This window comes from Cydia fagiglandana, chromosome 9, assembly GCF_963556715.1.
Source record: "Cydia fagiglandana chromosome 9, ilCydFagi1.1, whole genome shotgun sequence".
NCBI lineage: Eukaryota > Metazoa > Arthropoda > Insecta > Lepidoptera > Tortricidae > Cydia > Cydia fagiglandana.
Genome location: NC_085940.1, coordinates 10971410 through 10993154, shown reverse-complemented (window position 1 = coordinate 10993154; position 21745 = coordinate 10971410). Strand labels below are relative to the sequence as shown.

At 36.2% G+C, this 21745-nt stretch overlaps 1 protein-coding gene across 1 annotated transcript in view; it reads left to right on the top strand.

Annotated features, from left to right (window-relative positions):
- Positions 1 to 21745, top strand: part of LOC134667353 (cell adhesion molecule Dscam2-like) — a 73073-nt gene that overhangs the window by 916 nt on the left and 50412 nt on the right. The window contains exon 2 of the mRNA XM_063524726.1: positions 10678 to 10888. Within this exon, the coding sequence (XP_063380796.1) occupies positions 10678 to 10888 (211 nt within the window). The remainder of the gene's footprint in view (positions 1 to 10677; positions 10889 to 21745) is intronic.

Sequence of the window (21745 nt, the reverse complement as noted above, 5' to 3'; positions counted from 1 at the left end):
AAAATAACGGTGTATTGTTTTCAAAATTGAAACATATATGTATTTATAGCTATAACGGATCTCGTATAACATTATTTATTACACACCTAAAAAAAACATGTCAATAAACACCAATTAAAATAAACACACTGGCACTCCACTAGCAAAATGCATTCAGTAGTTTCCCTGATTAAAATAACGGCGCGATGCTGGAAATGAATTAAATAATCTCTAGATACGAAATAGTAAAGATATGTGACGTTCCACGGCAAAAGGTACCTTATGGCGGCTGGCGCTTAAGCTATTATTAATGCCGCTCCAATATTCAGCCGGGGCAAAGGTACCTTTTGCCGTGGAACGTCACATATCTTTACTATTTCAGATCTAGTGAATCTCTAATTCATTTCCCGAATCGAGCCGTAAGAGTGAATGCATTTCAGTAGGTTTAAAAAAAATTGCATATCAACATTTTCTGACGTTGATAATTTAAATTTTCATGATAAATTGGCCCACAAGAGAGGAAGTTATGCAAATGCGCAATATCAATTTATTAATGTTACAAACATAATTGAACTGTAATGTAAATAGGTATGAGGGTCGTTTTGGTATGAAAAATATTTTTTTGTAATTTAAATTTAGTCAAAGAAAGCACTGAAGCTCTCCGGTGGCGTATAACTCGACTATTTATAGACCCTGGCACGCCTTATGTGTATATAATGAGGCTAACGAAAACAGCAAAGTCTCAACCAGCCACTCCAGCCAAAAGTGTTGTTTCAGGCATGTTTGCTCCGGTTTGTTTTCTCTCAACTGTTCGCCGAAAGTACTCCAAGTAGCCGATTCTGATGTAACGCTTTGTTACGGGTTTGATCTTGTTTTGACACGTCGTCGACGACAGTTCATGCTGATTGAGCGAGCGCAAAGCACTGGAAGTCGGGTCATTAGACATCTTGCTCGCACTTTGTTGGTAGGCGTGAGATGCACTGTGAGTCAAGGTCGTAACGTAATATAATAAGTTAAAAATCATAGCAAATTGGAAAATCAGAATCAGGCTTCCATAGTCGGTATATGTACGAATATGAATATTTATGACTTCATATTCACTCATGTAAATGATATATTGAAAGTACCTATTAAATGTTCTTAGTACATAAAAAATAATTAATTATGTACTTTCATCGGCATATTATAACAGAAAAAAAGTTTATAACAAGTTTATGGGTTTTTTAGGGTTCCGTACCTCAAAAGGAAAAAAACGGAACCCTTATAGGATCACTCGTGCGTCTGTCTGTCTGTCTGTCTGTCTGTCCGTCTGTCACGGCCTATTTTCTCCGAAACTACTGGACCAATTAAGTTGAAATTTGGTACACATATGTAAGTTTGTGACCCAAAGACGGACATGTAACGTAAAGAAATGAATTTTAAACATGGGGGCCACTTTTGGGGGGTAAATGAGAAAATCAAAAAATAAAGTTTTTCAAACTATATCGTGTTACATATCAAATGAAAGAGCTCAATGTGAGGATCTCAAACATATTTTTTTTATAATTTTTGAATAAACAGTTTAGAAGTAATTCAAGAAAATAGGCAAAAAGTTACCATTTACCTCTGAAAGTACTGGGTCTAAAATTTTGAAAAAAATACATAAAGTAGGTCTTTACCTATAGATGACAGGAAAACCTATTAGAAATATGTAGTCAAGCGTGAGTCGGACCAATTACTTAGTTTTTGATCCGACCCCTACGGGTTTTTTAAAGGCAATTCACTCGCGTTTCACATATATAAAAAAATATATTGTTAAAAATGTAGTAATGTACGGAACCCTTGGAACGCGAGTCCGACTCGCACTTGGCCGGTTTTTTTAATTGTACCTATTCTTTACAGGTACTATATAGGTACTGTAGGTATTCGTTTTACTTATTTTCGAATAAAATACACTTTACATTATGATGTTACTAAATATAATGTATGCTAAAATAAATTTAATTTGTGGTCAAATTAGTACTAAATGCAGTACTGCAGTTATTACCAGTTTCTAATTAGCATATACAAAATGTTGTGGTGAGTTTCCTCTGTATTTTCAAATATTTTATATTGGATGATAGTGGTTTAATTATATTATAAACATAATCGTCTAAGAAATATCAGAAGTCAGATTACTATGACCACTAAGGTTCTTAAAAGGGTAGAATGTCGACGAATTTCGATCTTAGTGATCGTTAGGACTTAAACTGTCAGCTCTATTTATTTAAAGGTCGAATGGGTGGACTTAAGCTATAATAGGACTGGGCTGGTCACGTCTCGTCTGCCGAATGCCGGAAGAGTTGTGGGGCAAAATCACTACGGGGTGGAAGCCCAAAAACTTTAATGGGATCTGGCAGGCCACGCCGGCGATGGCGGGATGAACTGGGGGCCGATTTTTAATTTCGATCGCACGATCTCGTCACTCGAAAGTCGGTGGAAAACGGAGAAATGCTAATTTTTGAAATACGAGCAATCGAAATTTAGAATCTAGTGCTATTAACCACTCGATTTCAATTCTGTTAGTAGAATTTAAGTTCCTAGTATTGGAGATATTATTTAACGAAATACACCAACGAAATACACCATTCCAAATTTCGATCGCTCGTATTTCAACAATTAGCATTTCGCCGTTTTCCGCTGATTTTCGAGTGACGAAATCGGCCGATCGAAATTCAAAAATCGGGCCCCTGGGCTTCTTTTTGAAGGAGTGACCAGGCATAACACTGGATATTAGAGATCAGTGGAGAAATTGGGGGAGGCTTTTGCCCAGCGTTGGGACCCGATAGGCGCTGACCAATATAATAATAATGGGCGGGTAGCATATTTATACCGACTGGAATATAATATAGACCTTGCACGTCATGACCACGTATTATGCGATGTGGTCGTGACTTTACTCTCCTATCATTTTATGAAACATTGGGCCCGATTCGGATTTAGAAATAGCTAACCTGTCAAATTTGACATTTGCGCCATTCTGGGGATACTCTTGAACGATTTCCACAGGATATGACTTAGAGATCCAATTCACATCACACATAACTCTATCTAACGTAAAAGTGACATTGGTTGCCTGAATTGCGCTGCAAAAGAAAACTAGTTGATATCTAAACTATAACGTATCTAGAATGGATCTAGTACGTGTCGTCTCTTGTGAATATCTTGAAGTTCGAATACGGCAGATTGTTTAAAAGCAATATTAACCAACTAAATGAAATTGCAACTCATCATCTCATCAAGTAACACGGTACCCGTCGCTAATTAGCTGACGTGGGCATTTCTGAACCTTGCTCAGCGTGCCCTATATACTCATTAGTGCTACTCAAGAACTCATTAGTAGCGCGAGCGAGTCGCATTTTCGGAGTAACCAGTGTAACAGAATCTTAAGGTATGGGAGGAGTATGCGTAAAATTATTACCTACCTGCAAAAGGTTTTGATTGACCCGAGCTAGGTAAGTCATCTAAATATAATTTATTGTTTGCTATGCATCTTAGGAAAACCAAAGATGCGTTGGTATGACGACATCAAAAGAACAGCTGGATCAAAATGGGTACAAAGGGCACAAAATAGACCAGAATGGCGAAAATTGAAGGAGGCCTCAAGAAAGGAAGGAAGGAGACATCTCAAAGATTGAAAAGGGCTAAAAAGAAGAGAAGAAGAAGAGTTTGCTATGCGCAGGAGAGCGATTGCCGCAAGCTAAAATGTACTTTAATACCAATATATGCTATACCCGGTAATATATAGGTGTATTTTATATTAAGTGCTTTCCAAGGGCCGTATGTGCAATATTTTTCGCCAGGTACGTTATAAAGGATGACTCACGTCAGACCGGACCGTGTCCGGGCCTAAGCTTCCAGCGCATCGTTTTCTATGGAAAACATCAAGTGATCACCTGTCATGTCATAGAAAACTAAGTCCCGGAAGCTACGGCCCGGACACGGCCCGGTCCAACGTGAGTCATCCTTAACTTTTAGCCTATAAGTGTAGTTCCCGAGCACGTAATATTGTACCAATACCAAGAGCTAATAATATGTAAACGTTGGGTAAGCGATAAGAATAACAACCCTAATAAACTCTGACTCACGCAAAATCAAAGAAGTTTGAGTTGATCATGGCTAGAGTTAAATAAAAGAAGTAGTTTATCATTCTTTTAGAACAATATAAATTGTTTAATATCTATTTTATCTTTTAACATGTTCGGCCCACCATCGCTATGATCAGGTAAGTACAAGCTCATTCCATAGTTTAGCTTTTTTTTTGAATAAGGGGATTCTAGATTAGAATAGATACGTGAGTCTCACTGTCTAATATGCCTAACCGATGTGTGACATCACGAATCCTGTTGTTCATCTCTAATGCATAACACCTGTTACTAATTTACGACACAATATTTTTCCAAACAAAAAAAAATATATCAAGAGTTTCCTGAAATGTGGCGTGTGGCGTTAGGTTTAATAGATCAATCTTATTTCAGTGTCTAGGTCTTGTCAGGATCAATTGCAATGTCGCTTGAAATCATTTTTATTACAAACCGACACAGCTTGTAGTACGTGCATATTTAGTTAAGAACGAATGAACAGCGACGTTCTGCGAGAAAACTTACTCTTTATGTACCCATACTTTGTTATTACATTACTAACAGTGTTTCGTTGAGAAATGATTAATTATCCAATGGCGTGACCAGCGCTCGTTGGTTTACTTTCTTAATCGAGAAGAAATATTATAAGTTGGGGATAGTGAAACAACAAGGAATTCGATTGGATAAATAGAAGTGAATAATTTCTGATTTTGTGAATGTGTTTACATGAGGCAGCTTTTAAAGCATTGTGTTGAATATGGATAATAAGATTATTATGTTATTATTTCCATTAACACACTTTTTTACAGCACTATGGATCAACAATGTGCTACGCAACAGTCATTAATAGTTGACATGTGAGATACTTCGCCATATAGCGTTAATGTCACAAGTTGTAAAAAACATTATGGAATTGTGCCCCAGACATGTCCACAAGTAACAAGAAAAATAATTTAAATATGCGTGTTATAGGTATACTAGCTGTTGCCCGCGACTTCGTCCGCGTGGAATCTTATCTTCAACATTTTACATCTTTAGTACCGATATTTTTCATATCCAAGCAATGTTGAAATTAAGTACTTTTCTTTTTTAGCAAGATGTATGAAGTTTTAAGTCAAGTGGATTTTGATGTTGATTGCTGAAATTACTTTTCTTGTATTCTCATAATAGGTACCTATGCCCTTATACAAAGATTCAAGTTCCGCATTCCGCACTCACAAAATATCTGATCTCCATACAAACTTTCAACCCCTTTCTCACCACCTTGGGGGATGAATTTCAAAAATGCTTGAATTAGTTTTCATGTTTTTTTAATTTATTACCTTTTTTTCCAAAAAGTTAAAGTTCCTAGCTTAAAATTAAATCTACACCCCAAGACGAATTTTCATCCCCTTTTTAGCCCCCTTAGGGATTGAATTTCCAAAAACGTTGCAATAACTTTTTTTTGTAATCGGCTATTATGTCTTTCTAAGAAGTTTCAAAGCATTTGTAATGGATTCAAATAAAATATAGCCAAATACAAAGATTCAAATCCCGCGCTCGAAAAAATGCATGATATCCATACAAACTTTCAACCCCGTTTTCACCACCATAGGGATGAATTTTCAAAAACGCTGAAATTAGTTTTCTTGTATTTAAATTTAAAACGTTTTTACAAAGTTTCAAGTTCCTTGCTTAAAATAAAATTTGCACCTGAAGACGAACTTTCATCCCCTTTTTAACCCCCTTAGGGGTTTTATTTCCAAGAACGTTGCAATTACTTTTTTTTTTGTAATCGGCTATTATTATGCCTTTCTAAGCATTTGTAATGGATTTAAACTTTGAAACCCATTTTAACCCTGTTAGGGGATAAATTTTACAAAACGCTGAAATTACTTTTATTGTCTTCTAATAGTATTCCCAAATACAAAGATTCAAGTCCCACACTCGAAAAAATGTTTGATATCCATACAAACTTTCAACCCCTTTTTCACCACCTTAGAGGTTGAATTTTCAAAAACGCTGAAATTAGTTTTCTTGTATTTTAATAATATATCTTTTAACGAAGTTTCAAATTCGTAACTCAAAAGAAAACTTTAACCCCATACAAACTTTCATCCCCTTTTTAACCCTGTTGTGGGATGAATTTTACAAAACGCTGAAATTACTTTTAGTGTCTTCTAATAATATCCCCAAATACAAAGATTCAAGTCCCGCGCTCGAAAAATTTTTTGATATCCATACAAACTTTCAACCCCTTTTTACCACCTTGGGGGATGAATTTTCTAAAACGCTGAAATTAGTTTTCTTGTATTTGAATTTGATACTTTTTTACAAAGTTTCAAGTTCCTAACTTAAAATAAAATTTGCACCCGAAGACGAACTTTCATCCCCTTTTTAACCCCCTTAGGGGTTGAATTTCCAAAAACGTTGCAATCACTTTTTTTGTAATCGGCTATTATGCCTTTCTACGAAGTTTCAAAGCAATTGTAATGGATTAAAATTTTCAACCCCTTTTTAACCCTATTAGGGGATGAATTTTACAAAACGCTGAAATTACTTTTCCTGTCTTCTAATAATATCCCTAAATACAAAGATTCAAGTCCACCACTTGAATTTTTTTTTGAAATCTATACAAACTTTCAACCCCTTTTTCACCACCTTAGGGGATGAATTTTCGAAAACGCTGAAATTAGTTTTCTTGTATTTTAATAATATATCTTTTTACGAAGTTTCGAATTCCTAGCTTAAAAGAAAACTTTAACCCCATACAAACTTTCATCCCCTTTTTAACCCCCTTAGGGGTTGAATTTCTCAAAATCGCTTCTTATCTCTTGTACACTTTATAAATGCAATCTGGTGTGCAACTTTCAACTTTCTGGCTTTTGTAGTTTCGGCTCTGCGTTGATGAATCAGTCAGTCAGTCAGTCAGTCAGGACACTTGCATTTATATATATAGATAATATCCTCCAAGTCCTTGGCTTTAGTCTAATAGTTAGAGCATTACTACTTTTAACCATACAATAAAGTAGGTAATCGCAATATAACTGTGAGAACATAATAATATACTCAAAGGAACAGTCTAAATTATATATCAGTAGGTAGTAGTTAATTAAAAATAACTGCAAAAAGCACTCACACTTAAAAAAGTTGATGAATGAATGTAAATCCTGTACATTTTCAACGCCTCTTGTACCTAAAACTGTAGATATACGAAAAACCAGCGGCTTTTATGTACGTACATATGTACGTTTACAGTGCAACTTTTTTTCAACTTATATGCGCAGGAATTTAAAATTTCAGTTTCCAGTTTCGTTTATTCATACAGCCCTTCGGCGCTACGAATAAAAGTCGTGGATTTACTTTAAATTCGCTGTATTGAAAGGAAATGTTCGTGAGGCCGATTTTGTTTAAGAATCCGTTATGGTTTTGATACGACCTTTTGGAGTTAAGGTCTTACCAAACTACTTACTGCTGTGGCGCTACGAGCCGAATTGGATCTTAGACTTCTACACCAAATACCGATATAATTCTCTGCCAAAGCCGTTCCTGTCCAGCCCAGTGTTCCGAAAGTTGAGTGGGCTCTAACCCACCCTTTTATGAGGCATAAGGGTGTCAGGAATTATGCAAAATTGAACTCTATCACTTTGAAATATAGTTCAAAATCGGGTAACCTCTTGGTCGTCTTAAATAGCGAGCATGAAATATTATTAGTACCGGCTGTTAACCCGATCGGTCATCACGTTGTCATTTGGCCACCAAAGGGTCGCGAGCCATAGTTTGAGAAACGCTGGTCAAGCCGATTTCACTAAGGTCTTTTAGTAGGTTCATCGTCTCTACAGCGGTACCTGGAACGTACAGATGGTCATCAAACCGTTTAGTCTTACAGTTTTCGACCTTACACACAAGCAAAGCATTCTCGATTGATGTAAGACTTGTAAGTGTAATATTGATATTCTTCTTCTTCTTTGTCGGTTCCTCAAGGCTGAGGGTCGTGACCATCAGGAGTGCAGTTCTTCACCACCGCTCTCCAAATCCCCCTGTCTTGGGCCAGCTGTATTGCTAATATTGATATTAGAATAATTGTAATCTTCGGAACACTACGTTTGAAAAACTTTAACCCGGCTACGATTAAGTATTACATGTCACCAGTGTCATAATCGATTACCTACTTAATTCCCTAATTTTTACAAAATTAGGGAATATTTAATTTACAAAAATCGCTTGGAAGCTTTCCTGAATACATACGACCTATAAATATATAAACCACATATATTATACACAGCTCGCTAAAATAATGCAATTTGAAAATAACGTCATATTATAACGTCAAAAAGGCATATTATAAATTGAATTTTACCGTGAACTATTATAAAATCCGTTCAATAACGAACCAGAACGGCCGGCTTTAAAATTTGCTTCAAAATCGGCATTTTAAAGATATAGTGTTATGGCAGTCCATAACATAAATCAGAATCGCCGGCGTATGTCGCGTGGACTCATTATTTACTACCCTTAGAGCCTGACGGCCGGTTAGTGAGCGATATTGCAGCAATACGGCAATTCACTTGAGTTATAGGTATCATTATACATATTTTAAATTCCAGAATTAACATATCTTTAAATAATAACGAAGTTATACAATTAATGTCCTCGTATTTCAGAGTCTAATATTTGGTGGCAAGCATTAAGGATACATACCTATGTATGTATACTCGTACTAATAGGTCAGTTATTCGAGTTTTAATAATCTAATCCTGGTTTTATATTAATTTGATGTTACTCTCAGGGTGTCGTTACACTCCAAGTTATATTCAATTACAATCAAATCGAGGAAAAAGTTTTAATATCACTCTGGGACATTTACGTGAGGCGTCTAAATATTGCTAATTTAAACATAAAATCTGGATATTAAAAACATAATTTTGATGTTAGGATAGTGGCTATAAAACACAATTTACTTCGCAATCAGAATAATATCTACAATCAAATTTAAATATAGGTGAACATATCTTAATTTACCCGGACCAGGACCCGGGTATGTCCTTAAACTACGTCCGAGACCACCGGTGGACGGGCAGCAGCGTCCCTCAAATTCCGTGTACTCGACTGCGATCGCCAACCCGCCTGCCAAGCGTGGCGATTATGGCATTCACCCCCCATAACAAGGGGGAGGCCTATGTTCAGCAGTGGACGTTTTATGGCTGAGATGATGATGATGATGATATCTTAATTTATATTAGATAAGTAAGTTAAACTTATTAAGCAGGCGGGACCAGCCGTCTCGGCAGCTAATTGTATCTATAAATAAATATTTCCTTCGATACAACATGAATCCTTACTGCCAGAGCCAACAAATGGTTAGATAGGTTCCATCTATGGCTGTGTCATACACTTCTACTTACACTATTGTGTTGATGCATTCAGTGCCTCTGATTTTTATAATACTTAAATATAATGAGCTTTCTTTAAACTCTTTAAAGTAATGTTTGGTTTGGCGGAAGATTGGTCTGCAATTCCACAACGTTACAACATAAATAAGACACTGCGCATATACCAAATATCTATCTCTTAGTTCCGTGGCAAGCAGCTATTTTATTTTACAGGAGTGCCGAGTGTAATGTTCAAAGAAATAAAGATGTATTAACACATGTAGCCTCTTTTCTCTCTTGCTACATTTTAGTCCTAAATGATAGTGCGCTGTAGCTTGGCTAATAAATCAAGAAGGTGGTCTTGTTTTTCGAATCGGTCGTGAAGCTTTGTTTTATGTGAAAAGTTTTAAAGACTTCGGGAACATAAATAATAGTGTAAGATTTTTATGTAGGTACATTGTCTCTCACCTATAAAAGATCCAATACCTATCTAGACCAATAAAAGATCTAATACCTATATTGGGATAAAAACAACACATTTTAAATGAAAATAAATTAGATTTTGGAATAATATTTCATCATTTACTAAAAAATGTAACGAACATAGTACGCTTTCTGAATTTCATAACGAGGCTTATATATCTACCTACCCAAGTTAATCTCCATTCAAGTCACCTTGTACATTTTCAAACAGAAATAAAATAATTGCGTTAGATACCAGAGCTTTGTCATAAAAAGCTAAACCTCGTTATATTATACTAGAAACTAAAATTATAGTTTATTGGTACAACAACCATAATGATTGGGTAGGTTGTCAATCGAACTAGTCATTTTATTTGGGATATAAAAACATATCTTACATGCCCTAAAGTCGCTAGTCTTCATGGAAATCAATTAATTAATAAAAATTTAAATTGTGGTATAGAAACCTACTTGTGCAGATATCCAATAAAAAAAATCACAATATTTTGTCACTCGTGTAAATCTGGGCAACCAGATAGGTATAGTCAGCCAAGAAAGTGGTCTACCACTTTTCGATTCTATCAATCAGATGATAGAGTCGAAAAGTGGTAGACCACTTTCTTGGCTGACCGTACTTATCACTTATAATTTGCACAACCAAGACGTGAGCAACCATTAGCTATTTTTTGCTTTTATTTTGATCCTATCAATTTATTGTTATATTGTTCTTATTTTGTTCATAAATTTATAAATATGTACTTACAGCCTTAAAATGTTGTCTTCAGGATTCGCAATTCCATGGATTCTGGTGTCTCTGGCATCGGTTCAAGCGACGAGCGACAAGCGTCCACATTTCGTGGTCGAGCCGCCGTCGCGCATCCTATGGCCGGCCACTCGCGGCGCCCACGCCGCTTGCCGCGCCGCCGGACACCCGACGCCGGACGTCCATTGGGTCACCGCTGAGGGACAACTGTTGACCACATTGCCGGGATTAAGGTAACAAATGATTTCTTCAGATATGACAATAAGTATATTTACTAGCAGAGTAGTTAGTAGCAAATTGGTAGTTGCCGTTAGTTGTATTTTATAAAATTGTTGATGATTATTATTATTTTTGCTTGTACTCGTATGTACGAGTAAATTCAATGTTGACGTGTAAAAGTGCCCTTGTGTCCTATTTGCTGAATAAATGTTGAACTTTGAAGTTTGAAGTGAATCATAATAATACTGCTGGCAATTATAATACAAATTACATGCTACATTCATCCTCATTGGGCTGAGATGTGACCCTGTGGCAGTGGGTTACAATTGCATGCATCGAATAAATGATTATGATTATCGTGTATGGTATATGTGTTGTTATGTGGTCCTACATAGTTAAATTCTTTTTAATAGTTTAAATTTTAGATAAGATTTGACGTACGCTTTTTGCCGCGGACATAGTAGGTATATTAAAATCCTTTTACTTGAGTTTTACTTCCACTTTACTCCGCTAGACTGGTCATATTTTTCATAAAAACGATTTCGACTGGCAAAGCATATTACTTTTTCCGCCTCCCCGCTGAATCCGAATTTGCCGGTTGCTCGATCGAAATCTTGACCGGAAGTGAGATATTTGAATTAAAGGTCCCTTTTTTTCGTTTTTCGTAAATAACTCTTAAACGGTGGCGCATAGCAAAAAATGTTCTATTACATAAGTAATCTGCATAAAATTGCCTACAAGAAACATTCGGTACAAGTTTTCGCTAGGATCAATATTCAAAGAGATTTCAACGCGGGAAATTTAATTATAATCACTTCTAAGGTCCCGTTTTTTAGGTTTTCGTAAATAACTCATAAACGGTGGCCAATATCAAAAAATGTTGTTAGACTTTAATAATCTACACAAAATTTTGAATAAAAAAGTTTCAGTACACTTTTCGCAGGGATCAATATTTAAAAAGATAATAAAGAGGGAAAGTTAATTATAATAGATTCTAAGGTTCCTTGTTTTTATTTTTTCGTTAATAATTTGAAAAGTATGACTCATAGCAAAAACAATCTTATAGATAAATAATAAACGTAAAATTTCCTACAAGAAACATCTAGAACACTTTTCGCTAGGATCAATATTTAAAAAGAAAAAGCAGCGGGTAAGTTAATTATAATCAATTTTAAAGTCCCTTTTTAGTTTTTTGTAAATAACTCGTAAACGGTGTCCCATAGCAAAATAGGTTTTTAAGAACAAATTATCTACATAAAATTTCCTCCAAAAAACATCTAGAACACTTTTCTCTAGGATCAATATTTCAAGCGATATTAACGGAAGAAAGTTAATTACAATCAGTTCACATGTCACTTTTTTTTAGAGTTTCGTAAATAACTTGTAAACGGTGGCCCGTCGCAAAACACTATTCTACATAAATACTAAACATAAAATTGTCCACAAAAAAGGTTTTGTACACTTTTTCGCTACGATCAATATTTAAAGAGGTATTAAAGGGGGTAAGTTAATTATAATCAATTTTCAGGTCCCTATTTTTAGGTTTTCGTAAATGACTCGTAAAATAAGGCTCATAGCAAAATAAGTTCTTAATATTCTTGTAAATAAATAATCGATATAAAATTTTCTATGGAAAACATATGGAACACTTTTCTCTTTTTAGAGTTCCGTGCCTCAAAATGAAGATAAACCAGCCAAGCGCGAGTCGGACTCGCGTTGCAAGGGTTCCGTACATTACCCAATTTTTAACAATGTATTTTGTATATGTGAAACGCGAGTGATTGCCTTTAAAAAACCTGTCGGGATCGGTTCAAAAACTAAGTAATGCCCGACTCGCGCTTGACTGCATAATTCTAATAGGTTTTCCTGTCATCTATAGAGGTTCTATTCTGTATATTTTTTCAAAATTTTAGACCCAATAGTTTCAGAGATAAAGCCCCTCCCCCCAAAATAAAACATTAAAATACAAAAAATGACCATCCCCCCCCCTTTATCTCCGAAACTACTGGGTCTACATTTTTAAAATAAAATCAAGTAGTTCTTTACCTATAGACGAAAACCTAAAAATAGGGACCTGGAAATTGAATATAGTTAACTTACCCCCTTTAATACCTCTTTAAATATTGATCGTAGCGAAAAAGTGTACAGAACCTTTTTTGTGGACAATTTTATGTTTAGTACTTATGTAGAATATTGTTTTGCAACGGGCCACCGTTTACGAGTTATTTACGAAAAACTAAAAAAAGTGACCTGTGAATTGATTGTAATTAACTTTCTTCCTTTAATATCGCTTGAAATATTGATCCTAGAGAAAAGTGTTCTAGATTTTTTTTGGAGGAAATTTTATGTAGATTATTTGTTCTTAAAAACCTATTTTGCTATGGGACACCGTTTACGAGTTATTTACAAAAAACTAAAAAGGGACTTTAAAATTGATTATAATTAACTTACCCGCTGCTTTGTCTTTTTACATTTTGATCCTAGCGAAAAGTGTTCTAGATGTTTCTTGTAGGAAATTTTACGTTTATTATTTATGTATAAGATTGTTTTTGCTATGAGTCATACTTTTCAAATTATTAACGAAAAAATAAAAACAAGGAACCTTAGAATTTATTATAATCAACTTTCCCTCTTTATTATCTTTTTAAATATTGATCCCTGCGAAAAGTGTACTGAATCTTTTTCATTCAAAATTTTGTGTAGATTATTAACGTCTAACAACATTTTTTGATATTGGCCACCGTTTATGAGTTATTTACGAAAACCTAAAAAACGGGACCTTAGAAGTGATTATAATTAAATTTCCCGCGTTGAAATCTCTTTGAATATTGATCCTAGCGAAAAATTGTACTGAATCTTTCTTGTAGGCAATTTTATGTAGATTACTTATGTAATAGAACATTTTTTGCTATGCGCCACCGTTTAAGAGTTATTTACGAAAAACGAAAAAAAGGGACCTTTAATGTCAAATATCTCACTTCCGGTCAAGATTTCGATCGAGCAACCGGCAAATTCGGATTCAGCGGGGTCTAATTAGGTTAAGAAACCCGGTTGCCAAAAAGTAATATGATTTGCCAGTCGCATCAAGAAGGAGAGCGATTTTGAATTTATTTGTCTAGTCTACGCCAGTGCGCTTCTAGAAATGCCACTTGAATTATTTACTTTATTTTTTTCGATAAAATCTATCTGAAACGGAATCTGAAATTGAGTCCTAGATATATTTCAACAGAGCGTAATTGGCGAGGCACCTACTCAGTAAAGTTCAATAACTTAAAGTAGGCACTGCCGTATACGATTTCTGTGAGTCTGGGGTGCAATTGTTTTTATTAACCGACTCGACTTCCAAATCTCAAAGAAGGAGGTTATCAATTCGGTTGTATGTTTTTTATTTTTTTTATGTTTGTTACTCCATATCTCCGTCATTACTAGATCGATTTTGAAAATTCTTTTTTTGATTGAATGTATATGCATACAGATTGGTCCCCTTTTTGGGTTCCGTCTATTTGGCATAACTTCCGTGAGCCGAAACGCATCTGGCATAACCTATTTCGCAGAAATGTATTTCGACGAATGTTAAATTTGCAGAAAGCTTCAGTTTGTATAATATGCAATAGACCGAATGTTTGCAAGTCCGAATCTTAAATAGACTACTATTATTTTGGCCGACTTTTGATACGTATAATTTTATTTTGCGTTTGTTTAAATGTCCGAAATGTGATTTGCATAATCTGTTTAGCATAATAGGATTTAGGCGAATATTTACATCGCAGAAAACGTATTTCGATTCTTTCTATTTGGTATAACTTGTATGATCTAAAACGCATCTGTCATAAGCTACATTTAGCAGAATGGCACATAGCATTAGCGCCTGCGCTTTGCTACGTAAGGGCGAAGGGGCTGCTATGCCCGTAGCGCCGGAGCAGATGCGGAGCCCAACAAAAAAACTGTTGCTAGAAAAGTGGGTCAGGTTAGGTTAGAACTGCGACCCCACGGAAACAATCTATTGCCAGAAAAGTGGGTAAAGTTAAGTTAGATCTGCGACCCCACGAAAACAAACTGTTGCCAGAAAAGTGGGTTAGGTTAGGTTAGAACTGCAACCCCACGAAAACAAACTGTTGCCAGAAAAGTGGGTTAGGTTAGGTTAGAACTGCGACCCCACGAAAACAAACTGTTGCCAGAAAAGTGGGTTAGGTTAGGTTAGAACTGCGACCCCACGAAAATAAACTGTTGCCAAAAAAGTGGGTTAGGTTAGGTTAGAACTGCGACCCCATGAAAACAAACTGTTGCCAGAAAAGTGGGTTAGGTTAGGTTAGAACTGCGACCCCCAAGAAAACGAACTTTTGCCAGAAAAGTGGGTTAGGTTAAGTTAGAACTGCGACCCCATGAAAACAAACTGTTGTTATTCGGCGAAATGAAATTATGAGAAATAATAGTTGCGAGTTGCGAAACATTCGGCGAATTAATTTCAGCCAAAAAATATTGGGCCTACAACATATATGATTCTCGCAAGTATGCAAAACATTTCTATGCCATAAGATTTTATGCTTGGAGTACATTATGCTTAATGGCGAATTATGCTAAAATAAATTATTACAAATAAAATTATGCGAAATGAAACAGATACCAGGTCTCGATTCGGACATTAAAATTATGCCAAAAGACACTTCGATCAATAAAAATTATGCGTAGAGCACGTATGCGCAACAATCCAGTACCAAGTGAGTTTATGCTAACAGTATATTATGCCTAAAGTTATTATGCACAATAGAATTATTACAAAAAAATTTATGCCAAAGATAGGGGAACTCCCGTTTTTGTCAAAACCCAGTTCTGATGATGGGATCCATGAGGAATTGAGGGAACTCCTCAAATCTTAAAGGCATACATACAGTGGTTTTTGGGTTTTTATCAACAAATCAAGCATATACACCCAAAAAAGTGACATTTGATGAAGTGGAACTGCTGATGATTATCAGAACGGAACTCTTTAACGACGCATAGTTCACGGTTGGCGATTTGTCCTCTTCGTTATGTTTGTTAAGCAAGTTAAGTTTTTAAGCCACATTTTTGTCAAGCTCGAGTTCTGATGATGGGATCCATGAGGAATCAAGGGAACTCCTCAAATCTTAAAGGAATGCGTATAGAGATTTTTGTATTTACATCAGAAAATCAAGCATTTTCATTAAAAACTGTTGTATTTGATGAAGTGGAACTGCTGATGATGATCAGAACAGAACTCTTCAACGACGCATAGTTCACGGTTGGCGATTTGTCCTCGTCGTTATGTTTGTTAAGCAAGTTAAGTTTTTAAGCCACATTTTTGTCAAGCTTGAGTTCTGATGATGGTATCCATGAGGAATCAAGGGAACTCCTCAAATCTTAAAGGCATGCGTATAGAGATTTTTGTATTTACATCAGAAAATCAAGCATTTTCATTAAAAACTGTTGCATTTGATGAAGTGGAACTGCTGATGATGATCAGTACAGAACTCTTAAACGACGCATAGTTCACGTTTGGCGATTTTTCCTTTTCGTTATGTTCGTTAAGCAAGTTAAGTTTTTAAGCCACATTTTTGTCAAGCTTGAGTTCTGATGATGGGATCCATAAGGAATCGAGGGAACTCCTCAAATATTAAAGGCATACGTATAGAGATTTTTGTATTTACATCAGAAAATCAAGCATTTTCATTAAAAACTGTCTGTTGCATTTGATGAAGTGGAACTGCTGATGATGATCATAACAGAACTCTTCAACGACGCATAGTTCACGGTTGGCGATTTGTCCTCGTCGTTATGTTTGTTAAGCAAGTTAAGTTTTTAAGCCACATTTTTGTCAAGCTCGAGTTCTGATGATGGGATCCATGAGGAATCAAGGGAACTCCTCAAATCTTAAAGGCATGCGTATAGAGATTTTTGTATCTACATCAGAAAATCAAGCATTTTCATTAAAAACTGTTGCATTTGATGAAGTGGAACTGCTGATGATGATCAGAACAGAACTCTTAAACGACGCATACCTAGTTCACGTTTGGCGATTTTTCCTTTTCGTTATGTTCGTTAAGCAAGTTAAGTTTCTAAGCCACATTTTTGTCAAGCTCGAGTTCTGATGATGGGATCCATAAGGAATCGAGGGAACTCCTCAAATATTAAAGGCCTACGTATAGAGATTTTTGTATTTACATCAGAAAATCATGAATTTTCATTAAAAACTGTTGCATTTGATGAAGTGGAACTGCTGATGATGATCAGAACAGAACTCTTCAACGACGCATAGTTCACGGTTGGTGATTTGTCCTCGTCGTTATGTTTGTTAAGCAAGTTAAGTTTTTAAGCCACATTTTTGTCAAGCTCGAGTTCTGAGGAATCAAGGGAACTCCTCAAATCTTAAAGGCATGCGTATAGAGATTTTTGTATTTACATCAGAAAATCAAGAATTTTCATTAAAAACTGTTGCATTTGATGAAGTGGAACTGCTGATGATGATCAGAACAGGACTCTTCAACGACGCATAGTTCACGGTTGGCGATTTGTCCTCGTCGTTATGTTTGTTAAGCAAGTTAAGTTTTTAAGCCACATTTTTGTCAAGCTCGAGTTCTCATGATGGGATCCATGAGGAATCAAGGGAACTCCTCAAATCTTAAAGGCATGCGTATAGAGATTTTTGTATTTACATCAGAAAATCAAACATTTTCATTAAAAACTGTTGCATTTGATGAAGTGGAACTGCTGATGATGATCAGAACAGAACTCTTAAACGACGCATAGTTCACGTTTGGCGATTTTTCCTTTTCGTTATGTTCGTTAAGCAAGTTAAGTTTTTAAGCCACATTTTTGTCAAGCTCGAGTTCTGATGATGGGATCCATAAGGAATCGAGGGAACTTTTCAAATATTAAAGGCATACGTATAGATTTTTTTGTATATTCATCATAAAATCAAGCATTTACATTAAAAACTGTCGCATTTGATGAAGTGGAACTGCTGATGATGACCAGAACAGAACTCTTCAATGACGCATGGTACACGTTTGGTGATTACGAATTTCGATTTTGACTTGGACTGGGACCCGTGCTCGGACTCATACCCGGATCCGGTTCGGACCCGGATCCGGTTCGGACCCGGACCCGGACTCGGACCCGGACTCGGATCCGGACTCGGACCCGGTCTCGGACCCGGACACGGACCCGGACTCGGACCCGGACTCGGACCCGGACTCGGACCCGTACTCGGACCCGGACTCGGACCCGGACTCGGACCCGGACCTTGACCCAGAAAACCACTATGATACCTTAACTAAATTAACAACTATGAATACCTACCATAAAATTAATGTAGGTATAAAGTAAGATGATGCCAATCTTACTAGCCCCTCCCGCTTAAACCCCCGTACACCGCACGGCATGCGCTATTAAGTGGGTTAGGTTAGGTTTGAACTGCGATCCTCACAGAACCGAACAAGGATTAGGTTAGGTTAGAACTGCGAGCCTTACAGAAACGAAATGCTACTTGAAAAGTGGGTTTGATTAGGTTCGAACTGCGATCCGCACAGAACCGAACTGCTATCTGAGGAGTGGGTTAGGTTAGGCTAGAACTACGACCCTCATGGCTCCTCTTCACGATGGGCCAACGCCGGCCACTCCAAGGGACGCATTTATGCGTTAGAGGGAGCAAGTGATATTGCTATCTCATTCTACCGCATGGCTGCGTCCCTTGGAGTGGCCGGCGTTGGCCCATCCTGTAGAGGAGCCATTATACAGAAGCGAAATGCTAGTAGAAAAGTGGGTGGTTTTACCTCCTTTTCTACATAGTGTACCATCTACAATAATCTTTCATCGGCCCCCATGGAAGTCGGTTTTTTTTTCTTAAAAATTATTTTAAACTACCTAGATTGTTAACCGTATTTTCGCGCATTCAATTACAAATTCCTATAACACTAATGGTTGTTATGCGTAGTGAGCCAGACACATCTCAATGCCTCTTTCTAGAGTACCTTGAGCAGTATTCATATTTTACAATTTGTACAGGTTTTGATTTTGTTATGATACGACCATGGTGATTGCTTATGCTTACCCTAATTACTTAGTGCGCGCGACATGCACTCGGACTCGTGTTATTAGGTATCTCGCTCGCATTAGTTATAGTGCACGCTAGATGCACTGCGAGTCGTGACAAGGTCGGGTCATAACAATATCAAAACTGTAACAAACTGTAAAATCAGAATACCGCTACAACACTCAAATAATTTACCTACTTCCGAATTTTACGAAAAGCTAACCTATCAAAGTTGTGTAACATTTTAAGGTGTCCAAATATGTTACTTTCCTTACGATTCAGTCATCTTAAAAAGTCTAACTGCAACTGTCATTGGTTCCTATTCGTTGGATTTTGAGACGCACCAAGCTACGACCATGAATCATGATGCTAAAGAGGATTGTCATAAAATAACTATTAGACATGTGTGTTGTATACGTAAGGTATCTAATCTAAAAAGATACCTACATAAGTATTTCTATGAGTCAATACTCATAGAAATACTTATGTATCTATAAATAAATACAATTATTTATTTATAAACTTTTATACAATTTTAATCTATTAAGTAAATATAAATAAAAACACCCCAAATGACTTTATAAAACTTCTAACTGAACAAGATGAACTCTTTATAAGTACCTATCACAAAGAAAATCTCCCTGAAACTTGCTAGATGATTATGAACCGTCGGGGACTTAAAATATCAACTTGTTCCTAGTTTACCAACAAGTTTTCCTTGTATACAACTTAGGAACTGCGGTCTCATCTCTCGATCGATCTTTAAGATAATTTCAGTACCTAGTGAGGGAGTTTACCGACGACGTATCGACATATCATTAAGTGTGCGTCTTCGAACTTTACCAATATTTTATGGGAAACGCGATACGGAAGTTGAATATACTTAGGTAAAAGTTCAAAATTGCGTCGTGGATATGTTAGAAAGGAAGGGAGAGACGATGTTAATAATTGAAGAATACTTAACTACCGAACTACGCTGGCACAAATAAACATAATAACAAAGCGCCTTTCTTGTTGTCCGATAATGGCGATAATATACCGTAAAACGGGGTGAGTAGGTTTCGCGGGGAGAGTTGGGTTATGAATGGAGAGAGAAGGTTTGAGAGGGGGGTGAGAAGGGATTTTAAGGCTACTGCTACAAAAATAATGTATTCCAATTTAAAATGCGGCTATAGTAATACGCATAATGAAAAAAAACGATCCAACAATCTTCCAAAATCACCTTTGTATGAAAAACCCTCTCACCCCAAATACGAGGCACTACGGGGGGAGGTGGGTTTTCCTCCTTATCGTCAAAGTTATGAAATGGAACTACCCAAAATAAAATACAAACGTCCGAACCACTTATTATATACACCATTCAGTTTTCACATGTAAAAATAAAATTTTATCGAGGTTTGAAAGTCAAATTTCACCCAACTCACCCCATTTTACGGTACGTAAAAAATTAAATCACGTAAACATTAATCAATATCTTAATATTTTTTGGTTTTCGTTGATTTACTTGATTGTTACTCGATAAGGGTCCGTAGTCGCCGGCTGTCGTTGAATTATATGACATGAGAAAGGTCTAAATTTTATTTGGGATGAAAGCAATGTCTTGTTGGGACTAGTTATGCCTCCGGGGCTGACAGCAAAAATGAGTTTAGGCCCGATTCGGATTTTAAAATAGACATCTATTAGATATCTTTTAGACATCACGATAACGATATGTTTAAGATCTAACCTGTCAAATTTGACATTTGCACGATTCTGGAGATACTCTTGAACGATTTCCACAGGATATGACTTAGAGATCCAATTCACATCTAATAGATATCTTACTCTATCTAACGTAAAAGTGACATTGGTTGCCCGAATTGCGCTGCAAAAGAGAACTAGTTGATATCTAAACTATAACGTATCTAGAATGGATCTAGTACGTGTTGTCTCTTGTGAATATCTTGAAGTTCGAATACGGCAATTTGACTGGTAGTTATACAACTACCTACCTACTTGTAATTCAAAGGATGTTTTATCTCAACTTTATATATTGTAGTTATGTCGTTTAGGATTTCACCGTCTGTCCTTGCCAAGTTCCTAGTTTGCTTTTTGTGTATAAGTATTAATGGCAGTTAAAAACATGAAGTGGAGTATGTGTCATTGCCATTGCTAAATATGTAGGTCCTATTATTATTATATATTTTACGATCATTTTTAACATTATCAGTTCACTAGCACACACAAATTGCAAAAGATTTTATGTGCATCTGCGTTTTATATACTTAACTGTGCCTTATACACAAAGCAACACTAAATATTTCACGAAGATAAAAATACACCATAACAGACTGCGATCAAAGTTGTTCGTCTCAAAGTTATGTTGTGTCGTCGGCTCACTGTAATACCAGGCCTTATTAAAAATTACAAAACTTGTCGGGAAGCCTCTCCAGGCTTGGTCGTTAGACTTGGAAAAGTTCGCGGCAGCTGTTTCGGTTACAATATTCTGTCTCGTGACAAAATATCTTGACTTGTGGCTTTTCACTTTTTTTCCTTTTACCTGAACAGAGTACACGGTGTAACATGAGGAAACCGAATAATTTTAACCACGCATTTCTGAGGTCAAAAGAAGTAAAAAATGTAATATGAGTTTAGGCCAATTTCGCCAACAAAAAAAAATTTTTTTTTCTTTGTTTTGCGAGTTTTTGAATGTACTTATTTGTACATAAAAAAAAAATGTTATTGGTAAACTTGTCACTTAAAATTGATTTTTACTTTTTTTTTTCGTAGAACCTACTTTTTGCAAAGTGTTACTTGTCACTTTTTGACATCTATCAATAAG